This window comes from Bos indicus, chromosome 14 (assembly GCF_029378745.1).
Source record: "Bos indicus isolate NIAB-ARS_2022 breed Sahiwal x Tharparkar chromosome 14, NIAB-ARS_B.indTharparkar_mat_pri_1.0, whole genome shotgun sequence".
NCBI classification, from domain to species: Eukaryota; Metazoa; Chordata; class Mammalia; order Artiodactyla; family Bovidae; genus Bos; species Bos indicus.
In genome coordinates, this window is record NC_091773.1 from 64,555,837 (window position 1) to 64,569,953 (window position 14,117).

At 43.9% G+C, this 14,117-nt stretch overlaps 1 protein-coding gene across 3 annotated transcripts in view; it reads left to right on the forward strand.

The window, feature by feature from the left end:
• The first annotated feature begins 2,696 nt into the window (after nucleotides 1-2,696).
• The window catches only part of RGS22 (regulator of G protein signaling 22), a 143,300-nt gene continuing 131,879 nt past the window's right edge, over nucleotides 2,697-14,117 (forward strand). Inside the window, exons 1-2 of one of the 3 annotated variants that reach the window (XM_070803121.1) lie at nucleotides 2,697-2,810; nucleotides 3,308-3,336. In XM_070803121.1, the coding sequence (XP_070659222.1) occupies nucleotides 2,786-2,810; nucleotides 3,308-3,336 (54 nt within the window). In that variant the 5' untranslated portion in view covers nucleotides 2,697-2,785. The remainder of the gene's footprint in view (nucleotides 2,811-3,307; nucleotides 3,337-14,117) is intronic. The other 2 variants (XM_070803119.1, XM_070803122.1) reach the window with 2 other exon arrangements.

The window sequence follows — 14,117 nt, forward strand, 5'->3', positions numbered from 1 at the left end:
GAAGCTATTTCAACAAATATGTACTGAGCACAGCGGCACTCAGTAGTGGGTGCTGGGTGGGGAGGTTGTTAAAAGGACACGAATCGCCTTCATCCCCAGGAGTTCACTGTCTGGTGAGTGGCACTGAGAGTAGCCTGTGTCCCTTTAAGGCATGCTGCTGCTGCTGCTAAGTCGCTGTGCGACCCCATAGATGGCAGCCCACCAGGCTCCTCTGTCCCTGGGATTCTCCAGACATGAACACTGGAGTGGGATGCCATTTCCTTCTCCAATGCATGAAAGTGAAAAGTGAAAGTGAAGTCGCTCAGTCGTGTCTGACTCTTAGCGACCTCATGGACTACAGCATACCAGACTCCTCCCTCCATGGGATTTTCCAGGTAAGAGTACCGGAGTGGGTTGCCATTGCCTTCTCAGAGTTTAAGACATGACTCTGTACTACATATACAGGAGAGGAGAGGCCAATGAAAGGAACTCACAAGAAGGTATTAAAGAATGAGAAAATTGAGCCTGATAAAGGAGAAGGACTTCCCTGGTGACAAAACAATCAGTGCAAGCAAATGCCTGACAAGCCTGTTTGTATGTCAACTTTTCAACTTATATCTCCCAAATTCCAGGCTTCTATATCAACTGCAAACTCAAAATCTTTCTTGGATGGTTAATAGGCTTCTTAATCTCTCTACCACCTGTCGTCCACGCACAGCAGCTCCATCCTCTCGGCTGCTCATGGCAAAAACCTTCAAGTTATTCTCAGCTACTTTCATTCCCACATCCACTTTGTCAGGGAATCCTCTTAGCCCTACTGTTAAAATATATGCCGAATCTGAGTCCATCTCAAACCTGTTACTGCTGTGGTCCTGCTCTGAGCCACCTGCTCTTGCCTGCTACTGCTTGGCCCATCTGCATTCTCTGCACGGCACTCAGAATGATCATTTTCAAATAAAAGTAAAATTGTGTACTTCTTTATTCAAAACTCCTATAGTTGGAATTTCACTCAGAATGAACGCTAGAGTTCTTACGAGGGCTAAGAAAGCCCTTGGTGATTTGTCCCTCACATGTCCCCTTTCCATTCTCCTTGACTCCCTTGACTTCATCTAGCCTGCTGATTTTGTTTGGCCAAGTTAGTGATTTATTGCTTTTTTTTTTTTTGGTCCTTTCCTTGTCCTATTGAAAAGGCAATAAATAGAACTAAGCAGGTGTTATAGTTTCTTGCAGGACTAGCACCCATTCTCACTCTTGTTTGCTTAAGCACTCACATACCTGCAGGTCCTGCTGCTGCTGCTGCTAAGTCGCTTCAGTCTTGTCCGACTCTGTGTGACCCCATAGACGGCAGCCAACCAGGCTTCCCCGTCCCTGGGATTCTCCGGGCAAGAACACTGGAGTGGGTTGCCATTTCCTTCTCCAATGCATGAAAGTGAAAAGTGAAAGTGAAGTCGCTCAGTCGTGTCTGACTCTATCGACCCCATGGACTGCAGCCTACCAGGCTCCTCAGTCCATGGGATTTTCTAGGTAAAAGTACTGGAGTGGGGTGCCTGCAGGCCCTAGGAGGCAAAAATGGAGCCACAGGATTCAAGGAGGTCAAATTTGCATTTGGACAATTTTGCTTTCATCTCAGAGAATGGATTTAAGGGGAACTTTGCTGGAAGCAATGACTGAGAAACAAGTTAGGAAGTTTTCACAACAGTCCGAATGGCAGGCTGTGCTAGGACTCTGGTTGTTACAAGACAGAAAACATTCCAGATTCCTGAAACACTTTGAGGTAGACTTGGCAGGACCCAGTGCCTGAGTAAATGTGGTGTTTCTGGCTTTGAGTCACTTAGTGGATGAAGGTACCACTTACTGAATATAGAATTTATGGAGGAAGATGGAATTTGAAAACAAGAAGTGGGGGATAATGTGAATTTCCTTTTGGACATTTTGATTTGGGCACATCCAGGGGGAGAGGTCTGGGAAGGAACTTTGAGCCACGACATTGTGAAAAATGCTCATTTCCCCCTAATTATAAATACTGTTCTTTTTTGCAAATTTCACTCTTAAACTCTTCTGTCATAACTTTTCCGGGCACACACAGTCTGGGCACCCTCAGTTTACTGTCTCCTTTTCATGTCTCCTCTGGTAATTGTAAAAATTTATCTTAATAGCTATCTTGAGAACTGGGCTGCCCTAACCGATTGGAGCAAAAACCTGGGGGGAGATCTGGTTCCTAAAAGTACGGGAACACTTAACTTTTTACATAGGCATTCATATAACTGTGAATGCGCTCAAGAGCTCCTTTAGTACCAAGACAGCTCGTCTTCCTCCTCTTTTCAGGACCGGCCCGTATGGCCTCCACGTCCGGCACCCGCTCGAAGCGGGTCTTGTCTTACTGTAGACCGAGCGGGGAGAACCAGCTTGAGCCGCGGTCGCCATAGTAACGAGGCCCCGGCAAGTTTGAGTTCGCAGGGCGACGCGTCTCCAGGGCCCCGGGGTGGCGGGGTCGGGGCGCGCGTCGTCCCGTAAGCCGTTGGCGGCGGCGCAGGGCCCTGGCCCACGGACCGGGGTGGCCCACGTCCCTTCCTCGGCCCGGGGAGCACCCCCCAGCCCCCGAAAGGCGCGTGACGGGCCGCCGCTCGGCGCCCGCATTGTCTCAGCTCCATAGCAACTCGAGCCGCGCTAGGGCCACAGCGGCCAGGCCGCCCGGGGCCGCGCGCGCCGCTCCGCGTCGGCGGCCGTTCCCGGGGCCCGACGGCCCGCGCCCGTGGCGTCCTGACGGCTCGCGCGGGTGCCGGGGGCGCGGGGCGCGGGCGGCGGCATGCCCGAGAGGCGGCTTACCGTCGGTAGGTGGGGCGGCCGGGGTCGGGGCCGGGGCGCGCGGGGCGGCTCCACCGCGCACCGCCTCTGGGCTTCCTTTTGCCCCCCGGGCGACCCCTCTTCCTAACCTTGGTAGCACAGACCCTAGAGCCCTCACCCCTTTTTTAAAGGAATTTAACCCGCCACCCCCGTTTTCCAGTGCCTCATTGGCACCGTCTTATTTTATTTTGCTTAATTCTCCGTTTTGCAGCGGGAGTCATGGAGGCCTCCATCTATTAAGGTTGACTCTGGGGGTCGCAGTCGATTAGTGACCAAGCTGGATTCCAGAGGCCTTTTCTCCCCACTTCCACCTTGAATTCCAACTTCAAATTCAATCCATGTGCAGAGAGCGAACAGAGGGCCAAGAGTTTTACTGAGCTTGCCCACGTATAATGCAGGGCTGAGTACTGCCTCAAATTATTTCATTTACTTTAAAAGGAAATCAGATTTGAATGAGATAATGTAATATTTTATTTTGTTTCAGAGCCACCAACTATTACAGAAGAAGGATTTGTAAGTAGAATTTGGAGGGCTACTTCTTTTTTGGCTTTTTAAAAATAGCAAATCATAGATCACTTTTTAGAAATGATGTTTCTTTTCCTTTCTTTTTGCCAAATGAGTTATAATATAAGCTTTGGTTTCATAACAATGGTGCTGGATTCAATAATTTATTTTTCAACAGGTACATTTTAAGACGGGACCAACTGAGTTTTCATGGTGGATGCTGTTCATTGTTAAAAGTTCTTTTATATAAATGGCCTCATTCAACTTTGCTAAGTTTGTTGATGACTCCACGAGAGTAGATTCATCTCCATGGTTTTATGGTGTTGGGGCTGAGCAGTTCCTGGTTACAGTAAACCTTAGTAGGTGGCATTGATTAACACAAGGTCTATTTACAGTTATAGTTCTTTTGAAAATGTACCAAATAGTCTCAGCTCAGACTTCTGGAGAGTTGAGGGGTAATAACTACTTGGCCAAGTACGTTATATCTGTTGTCATTTAGGTGAGTGCTGTTTCTAGACTAGCGGGTTCTACTGTGATTCCCTCTGTGTATTTAAGGAACTTGTCCCAGGTAATGCATTAAGATAGGAGGCAGCAAAGCCTCATTCATACAGAGGCTTGATTCCAAGAGTTCTAAGGACTTCTCTACATACAGAGGCTTGATTCCAAGAGTTCTAACGACTTCTCTACATTATTTGCTTATGTCCTACAGCACTTTATTCTCTCGTTGGTCACTTCTCTTATTTGCTTTTGGCTTTTTACTCAGCAAACATGAGTGCCTCTATATTGAAGTGTGGTGCTAGATGCTAAGGATAAGTCTCAGAAAGTTCATAGTCTAGTAGGGGCTGAGAGTAGAGGCTCTCTGCTACCTTGCGTCTGCTAGCACTTTCCAGATCTTTGGTCCATCACTGAGGGAGGCACAAATAGTGTGACAGAAACTCCAACAATTTTCCTGTTGCCTTGGCATCACTCTGGGTAGTAGCAGATTTCTTTAAGCTGCTTCCTGAACTGTTCTTCACGCAGGCAAGAGGTAAGCATTTTTTCGAAATAACCTTTTCCCATACAACTCCAGCACAAAGTCTCTCACAGGCATTACCCTCAACATTTCAGTTGCCTGCTGACCTCTCCACGTCTTTCCCCAGCTTATGGCAGTTTAATGAGGCCATCTTGAAAATTCTGTTAGCCATTCCTCTTTCTCTTGATTTTTTTTTTTTAATTCCACTGTCTCCCAGTTCTCCCATCTCTCATGTCCTCCCTTCCTGGCTTCTCTTTTTTCTTACCCATCAAAGTATAGACCTTCTTCAGGATTCTCTGGGAGAACTCCTCTTCTCCTATGGCTTCCACCACCCTTATTTCACAGGACTCCTAAACCTACACACCTCTCGTCTACACTCCTCTTATGATGTCAGAACTCTATGCCTACTGGGTTACTGGGTGACTTCATCATCTAGATGTCCCTGTATCACTTCCGTAGTGTGAAGTGAACTAATCACCACCTATTCTGTCTTTTTTCCTCTTCTTATTTCAGGTAGTGGTGCCACTGGCCATTCAAACACTCAAGTCAGAACCTTTCTTCCCTTTTCTTCACTTCCCACCTGTAGTCATTTCCCAAATTCCTTTCATAGCCAAATCTTTTTCTCCATCCTCACAGCTACTGTCTTATTCAGGCCCTCATCCCTGAGCACAGACTTTGGCAGTAATCCTAGCTGATATCACTGCCTCCAGTGTTCCCTCTGCCAACTGCAGTTTTTCTTTGCCTGAGGTACAAAGAGCCAACTCCTGTGCGCAACCTGAATTTCTTGCTATGACTTTGCTCTACCTTTAGGCTTTTTCCTTCTCGCACCTCTGCTACCTTGGCTATCAAATTGCTATTAACTCTATAAGAAATTGCTATGTTACTCAATTGCTCAGAGCTTTCTTTTTAACCTACTGTTTACTGAATGCTGACTGCGTGGTGGTATTTAAACCTCAGAACAACCCTGTTCGGTAGTGACTAACACTCACCTCTCACAGATGAGGATGTCGGTGTTCACAGAGGCTCACTGACTTGGCTTGGGGCCACACTTGTAGTAACTGGCAGAGTTGGAATGTCAGAAGCCTCCCTTTAGCATGCAGAATCTTTTCTGCAACTTTTCAACCTTCTTTAACCTTATCTCCCAATACTGTCTATGTGATGAAGACAATGTTCAAAGTGTCTTTGGTTTATAAAATGCTTCCACATGCCCTCTGCTCCAGCCAAACTGTGCTGCTTGCCTCCTTGGCTTTACTGTTGAGTTTTGTCTCAGTTGCTCTCCCCCATCCATTTCACAATCTTGGGCATTCTTCCAGGTCCAGCTCATCTCCAGGAAATCTTGCCAGCCTAAAATCATCCAGATTGCCTCTGAGCCCTGTGCAGCTTTCAGTCATGTCCAGTTTGTAACCAGATCCTCAAATTCATCGGCTCACCAAGCATTATCTATAGATGAAAGAATCCGTATGTCTTGCACATAATATTTCTCTCTCTTTCCCCAAAGTGTAAGAGTATTTTTTCTCATTAATATTTTTAGAAAGGAATTGTGTGACTGAGATCTCTGGTTTCCCATTCCACCATTTTCCATGGTACCTACAAGACATATTACTCTCCAAAATAATTAGCAACGTTTTCTGGCTTCCTTTGCCAGAACCAAGTTTTATAACCAAGTTTTGATTAATGAAGTTTAAGCAGAAGCACTGTGTCCTGCTTCTGGAAAGCTGATGTTTACAGAGATGGAATAACCACCCCCTGGGTCACACAGCTGGTAAAACCGGTCAGACCACAGCTAGAACCTGGGTCATTCTGACTCTGACACTCAGATAAATGTAAAGGGAGAGAACATGCCCTTTGTTCTCTTTCTTGCTGGCTGGAAGGAGGGTGTGATCCTGGAGCTGAAGCAATCATCTTAGATCATGAGGCAGAAGTGGCATGGTGAGAATGGCAGAGCCACAAGACCCAAGAGACCTGGGCTCCTGATAGGTTGGGACGCCACTGTGCTGGTTCTGCACTGCTTATAATTAATTACACGAGAGACGTAAACCTCTATGTTATTTAAATAGTATTATTTTGGTTTTCCATTATTGGCAGCAGAGTCCTATACTAAAATAAAGAGGTCCCTATTTACAGGAACTTTATTCTTATTGCATTTTCTCAGTCGATGATGCTGTTAAGTATGTCTGCAAAATATTTTAACCTTTACATGAGGCCTCTGTCTTCAGTGGAGAGAATAACATTTAGAACAATTTTTTTTTCTTGTCAGACATCGCTTTGCATATATTTTAACTTTGTAAATTTTGCAATTTCTTAACAAATTTGTGAGCTCCTATAGAGCTCATACTGTGATTCAGTCACCTGCACATTCCATACAGTGAATAAAATTAAGAGACACTAGTTTCATGTGGTATTTTTTATATTTTGGTTGTTAAAAGTAGTATTGATTTTCAGCTAATTTTAGGCTATTCAAATTCATTTTCTGTTATTTGTATAGAGTGAATGAGTTTATTATAAACACAGAGCATGTCCCAAGCCGGAGGATATTCTCATTATTCTCAGGTAATATGCAAAAAAGATGCATGTGCTCCAGTCCTTGTGAGCAAGAGTGTCTAATTATATGAACATTAATGACCACATGGTGTTTACCTTTCAGATTGTGAATAGAGTTGATTGCACATCAGTGGGTTGGGGGAGTGTGAGAGCACACTTGGGTGGCACGCTGTTGGCAGTCCACGGAGGTGGAGGACAGGAGCAGGTGGATGCAGGGTGCCAAGCGAGGTACCAGAAGTGTCTCCAACAAGTCATTTGGAAACCCAGACGGTCCTGGAGGTCCTTTGGAGAGTGTTAGGCTGTTTGGAATTCTTCCGTCTCTGCGGAGTCCAGTTCTCGGGTTGGAACCAAATTCTCTAATGCTTTTTGAAACCACAGAAACTGCTTTAGAAGTTCCATCAATACATTAGTCAACAAGTATATTGTTAAGCAAGTAATCGCACTTATCATTGTATTAAGCACTCCTGGGGACACACACTGTCCATCACTGTTCCCCAAAGTTGTATGCCTTCTAGTTGGAGAGGTGACCTTTAATAGGAAACAATACAACGATAAGCAGTTTATGTTTGTGTGCATTTTGAACAAAAAGTGCATTAAAAGAAACTTTTAATCATAGGTAAGGTGTATACTGTACTTAGCCACTCAGTCATAAGGTGTAGCATGGGAGGAAAGATGATAAAGAGTATAAAATACACTTTTTTACATTAGGGTATCATGTTGTATCCAGGACTTTAGTACAGGAGGAAAGCCATAAGGTGTTTGGCCAAATGAATCGACTGAACCCAAGCCAATGAATTCACTGAAAAAGTCCTACTTGGCTTTTTAGACAGTTCAGTTCAGTTGCTCAGTCGTGTCCAACTCTGCGACCCCATGGACTGCAGCACGCCAGGCCTCCCTGTCCATCACCAACTCCTGGAGCTTGCTCAACCAACTCCTGGAGCTTGTTCAACCTCCTGTCGATCAAGTGGGTGATGCCATCCAACCATCTCATCCTCTGTCATCCCCTTCTCCTCCCACCTTCAATCTTTCCCAGCATCAGGGTCTTTTCCAATGAGCTGCCTCTTTGCGTCAGGTGGCCAAAGTATTGGAGTTTCAGCTTTAGCATCAGTCATTCCAATGAATATTCAGGACTGATTTCCTTTAGGATGGACTGGTTTCATCTCATTGCTGTCCAAGGGACTCTCAAAAGTCTTCTCCAACACCACAGTTCAAAAACATCAATTCTTTGGCACTCAGCTTTCTTTATGGTCCAACTCTCACATCCATACATGACTACTGGAAAAACCATAGCCTTGACTAGATGGACCTTTGTTGGCAAAGTAATGTCTCTGCTTTTTAATATGCTGTCTAGGTTGGTCATAGCTTTTCTTCCAAGGAGCAAGCATCTTTTAATTTCATGGCTGCAGTCACCATCTGCAGTGATTTTGCTGCTGCTGCTAAGTCGCTTCAGTCGTGTCCAACTCTATGTGACCCCATAGACGGCAGCCCACCAGGCTCCTCAGTCCCTGGGATTCTCCAGGCAAGAACACTGGAGTGGGTTGCCATTTCCTTCTCCAGTGCATGAAAGTGAAAAGTGAAAGTGAAGTCACTCAGTCGTGTCCGACTCTTAGCGACCCCATGAACTGCAGCCCACCAGGCTCCTCCATCCATGGGATTTTCCAGGCAAGAGTGCTGGAGTAGGGTGCCATTGCCTTCTCCAGCAGTGATTTTGGAGCCCCCCCAAATAAAGTCTATCACTGTTTCCATTGTTTCCCCATCTATTTGCCATGAAGCAATGGGACTGAATGCCATGATCTTAGTTTTCTGAATGTTGAGTTTTAAGCCAACTTTTTCACTCTCCTCTTTACTTTCATCAAGAGGCTTTTTAGTTCCTCTTCGCTTTCTGCCATAAGCATGGGGTCATCTGCGTATCTGAGGTTATTGATTTTTCTCCCAGTAATCTTGATTCCAGCTTGTGCTTCGTCCAGCCCGGCATGGAGCACTGTGTGATTGGATAAAAAGGGAATTGACAGCTTCCTGTATCTTCCCCGGGCCTTTCAGAGTTTCCTCCAGGAAAGAGAGTGAGAATAGAAACCAAATGGAAAGTACTGCTCAGTAGATGCTGATTGTAATATGTGATGATAACTCTTCATAATGAAAGGAGATTCGTACTTTTGCTCTTCATTGCCTGAGCCACTCTTACTTGCTTCCTGCTTCATACACTACAGTAATAATACCATATGCAGTTTTGCAGTCCAGTGGGGATCTGATAAATGGACTTTCAGCTCTTACGTTCCTGAAATGCCTTTGATCTGTGTAATATATACTTTCAACAAGCCACTTTGTGGCATTTGTTTCCCCTTGTGTTCTCTTTTTCTGTTTTCCTTTTTTGGCAACGTTTCCTTTTTATTTTATTGGAGGTGGTGGTTTAGTCACTAAGTCATGTCTGACTCTTGTGATCCCATGGAGTGTAGCCCATCAGGCTCCTCTGTCCATGGGATTTTCCAGGCAAGAAGACTGAAGTGGGTTGCTGTTTCCTTCTCCAGGGGCTCTCCCTAGTGTTGTTTTATTAGAGTCTTAGGTTATTAGTCTTTTCTCTTTAGGTTTCATGTCTTTGGTATAATCATTCAACATTTACTTAACAATAATGTAAGTATCTATTATATAAAGCACTGGGAAGTTTTTTAATTGAAGTATGGTTGATTCAAAATATTATGTCAGTTTTAGGAGTACAGCAAAATGATTCAGATTATACATATGTATGCCTGCATGCTCAGCTGCTCAGTTGTGTCCGACTCTTTGCAGCCTCATGGACTGTAGCCCGCCTGGCTCCTCTGTTCATGGGGTTTTTCAAGCAAGAGTACTGGAGTGGGTTGTCATTTTCTCCTCTAGGAAATCTTCCCAACCCAGAGATCAAATTCATTCTCCTGCATTGGCAGGTGGATTCTTTACCACTGAGCCACGTGGGCCTCAGTATATGTATGTTTACTGTGTGATGTGTGAGTGTGTGCGTGTGTTATTTTTCAGATTCTTTTAGCATTGGGAATTTTTTAAATGAATAAGAAGCAGTCTTTTTTTCCAGAAGTTTACAGCCCAGAGTGTGAGACTAAACAGAAAATTAGAGTCTGAAGTATTGAAAGCTATGATCGGGGAAACAAAGCTGTAACTTTTGGAGAAGAAAAGGGGTGGGTAGATAGATAAGAGGAGAAAAGATTTTCACAGTCGAATAATCAGCATGCACGAAGGTGCTGCTGCTGCTGCTGCTGCGTCGCTTCAGTCATGTCTGACTCTGTGACCCCATAGATGGCAGCCCACCAGCCTCCCCCATCCCTGGGATTCTCCAGGCAAGAACACTGGAGTGGGTTGCGTTTCCTTGTCCAATGCGTGAAAGTAAAAAGTGAAAGTGAAGTCGCTCAGTCGTGTCCGACTCTTAGCGACCCCATGGACTGTAGCCCACCAGGCTCCTCCGTCCATGGGATTTTCCAGGCAAGAGTACTGGAGTGGGTGCCATTGCCTTCTCCGATGCACAAAGGTGCAGAACTATATAAAAAACAGTGCAATGCCTAGAGCATGGTAATATGAGATGAGGCTGGACAGCTGGGCAGGAACCAAATTGCATTCATCCAAAACCCTTTTTTGTGTTAGAAAAAGATGGGAGATTGGAAGACAAGTGGAACTCTTGTATTGATTGTGGTGTTGCTAGGAAGACTGATCCATACTGTAATGGGGTAAGGAGAGGTAGGAAGATGAGGTTTAGCACATTCTGGACAGGAGGGTGAAGCAGAGGTCCTGGAGGGGTCTGACTGGTAGTGCATGAGATCTCAGGATAGTAGTCAAAAGATCATCAGATGACCAGGGGTTTATTCTAGATGTGATGATAGTGATTGTGATCTGTCCTTTAGTACGCAGGAGGCTAGGAAAGCTCCACAGATGCAGAGAAACGTGATATCATTTCCTTATACATAAGTCCCTCCATCAAAGCATTTTTTAATGCATACAGTTAAACACATAGGAAAGTTAAAAGAACTGTGTGGGTGGGACTTCCCTGGCAGTCCAGTGGTTAAGACTCCATGCTTCTGATGGCAGGGGATGTGAGTTCGATCCCTGGTCAGGGAGCTGAGATTCCACATACTGTGTGGCCAAGAGGGGAAAAAAAAACTGTGTGGTAAACACATATATACCCATCACCAAGATTTCACAGTCATTAGTATTTTGCTCCGTTTGCTTTTTTATGTTTCTTGTTCTTCTGTCCATCTCACCATTCATCCATCAATCCATTTTATTTTTATACATTTCAGAGTATAAGCTGTAGACATTGATGAGATATGTATCACCCCTAAAATTAGTGTTCAATATTAGTTTATGGTTCTTTTGTATGTAAAATTTATGCACGGTGAAACGGAAAACTTGAATCCCATTTGAAAAATTTTAATGTGTATACACTTGTATAATCTAAACCTCAATCAAATATAGAACATTTCCATAATCTTAAAAAGCCGTTTCAAGTCTCTTTCCAGATGATTTTTCCTACATTCCCCAAAGACTATTGTCCTAGTTTTCACCATGGATTAGTAACATAGATTATAGATTTAAATTCATGTAAATGGAATCATACAGTTGGTTTTCTCTTGTGTAAAACTGTGTTTGCTCAGCATGATGATTTTGAGATTCTCTCATGTTGTTGCATGATTCTGGCATATATTTAACTTTGGCTTCTCTGGTGGCTCAGATGGTTAATGAATTTGCCTGCCAATGCAGGAGATCTGGGTTCAATCCTTGGGTTGGGAAGATCCCCTGGAGAAAGGAGTGGCTACCCACTCTGGTATTATTGCTTGGAAAATTCCATGGATAGAGGAGCCTGGCGGGCTACAGTCCATGGGGTCACAAAGAGTTGGAAACAACTGAGCGACTAACACTTTCACTTTCTAACTTTTTTATTGTGGAAAATGCACATAAACTTACCATTTTAACCGTATTTAAGTGTATGATTTCAGTGGCAATAAGCCACATTCACCTTGTGCATCCATCACCACTATCCATCTCCAGAACTTTTTCATCATCCCAAATTGAAAAGGCAGAGGAACCAGAGATCAAATTGCCAATATCTATTGGATCATTGAAAAAGCAAAGCAAGAGAGTTCCAGAAAAACATCTACTTCTGCTTTATTGACTATGCCAAAGCCTTTGACTGTGTGGATCACAACAAACTGTGGAAAATTCTTAAAGAGGTGGGAATACCAGACCATCTGACCTGCCTCCTGAGAAATCTGTATGCAGGTCAAAAAGCAACAGTTAGGACTGGACATGGAACAACAGACTGGTTCCAAAGCTGGAAAGGAGTGCATCCAGGCTGTATGTTGTCACCCTTCTTATTTAACTTATATGCAGAGTACATCATGTGAAATGCTGTGCTGGATGAAGCATAAGCTGGAATCAAGATTGCTGGGAGAAAAAGCAATAACATTAGATATGCAGATGACACTATCCTTGTGGCAGAAGGCAAAGAGGAGCTAGAGAGCCTCCTGATGAAAGTGAAAGAGGAGAGTGAAATAATTGGCTTAAAACTCAACATTCAGAAAACTAAGATCATGGCATTTGGTCCCATCACTTTATGGCAAATAGATGGGGAAACAGTGGAAACAGTGAGAGACTTTATATTTTTGCGCTCCAAAATCACTGCAGATGGTGACTGCAGCCATGAAATAAAAAGATGTTTGCTCCTTGGAAGAAAGCTGTGACCAACCTAGACACGTATTAAAAAGCAGAGACATTACTTTGCCAACAAAGGTCCATCTAAGTCAAAGCTTTGGTTTTTTCGAGCAGTCATGTATGGATGTGAGAGTTGGACTATAAAGAAAGCTGAGTGCTGAAGAATTGATGCTTGTGAACTGTGGTGTTGGAGAAGACTCTTGAGAGTCCCTTGGACAGCAATGAGATGAAACCAGTCCATCCTAAAGGAAATCAGTCCAGAATATTCATTGGAATTACTGATGCTGAAGCTGACACTCCAGTACTTTGGCCACCTGATGTGAAGAAGTGACTCATTTGGAAAGACCTTGATGCTGGGAAAGATTGAAGGCAGGAGGAGAAGGGGATGACAGAGGATGAGATGGTTGGATGGCATCACTGACCCAATGAACATGAGTTTGAGCAGGGTCCCGGAGCTGGTGATAGACAGGGAAGCCTGGCGTGCTTCAGTTCATGGGATCACAAAGAGTTGGACATGACTCAGCGACTGAACTGACCTGAACCGAACCCATTAAATAGTGACTTCCTGTTACCCCTCTTCCAGCCTTCAGTTACCGTTGTTCTACATCCTGTCTTTATAAATTTGACTATTCTGTGTGTGCAGGCTAAGTTGCTTCGGTCATGTCTGACTGTGACACTATGGGCTGTAGCCCATCAGGCTCCTCTGTCCATGGGATTCTCCAGGCTACAGTACTGGAGTGAGTTTCCAGGCCCACTTCTAGGGGATCTTCCCAACCCAGGGATTGAACCCACATCTCATGTCCTCCCACATTAGCAGGCAGATTCTTTACCACTAGGGCCACCTGGGAAGCCCTTGACTATTCTAGGTAACTCATATAAGTGGAATAATGCAGTATTTGCCCTTTTGTGTTTGGCTTATTTCATTTAGCATGACGTTTTCAGGGATCATTCATGTTGTTTCATGTATCAGAATTTCATTCCTTTTCAAGGCTGAATAATATTCCATTATATGTACATACCGTATTTTGTTTATCCTTTCATATATCAATAGGCATTTGACTTGTCTCAATCTTTTGGCAGCTGTAAATAATGGTACTATGCACACAGGTGTACAACAAATACCTGTTTGAGTCCTGCTTTCTGTTCTTTTGGGTATATACCCAGAAATGATTGCTGGATTGTAATGGTAATTATATATGTTTAACTTTTTGAGGAATGGTGGCTGTACCATTTCACATTGCTACCAGCAGTGTACAAAGATTCCAATTTCTCTGCATTCTCACCAGCACTTGTTATTTTTCATTTTTTTTTTTAAATTGTAGCCATCCTAGTAGATGTGAAGTGATATCTTGTTGCTGCTGCTGTTGAGTATCTTTTCATGTGCTTATTGACCATTTGTATATCTTCTCTGGAGAAATGTTAAAGTTTTTTGCCTGTTTAAAAAACTTGGGGTTGTTTATATTTTTCTTTCTGAGTTTTTAGAATTCTTTATATATATTTTGAATGGTAAATGCTTATCAGATATATGCTTTGCAAATATCTTCTCACG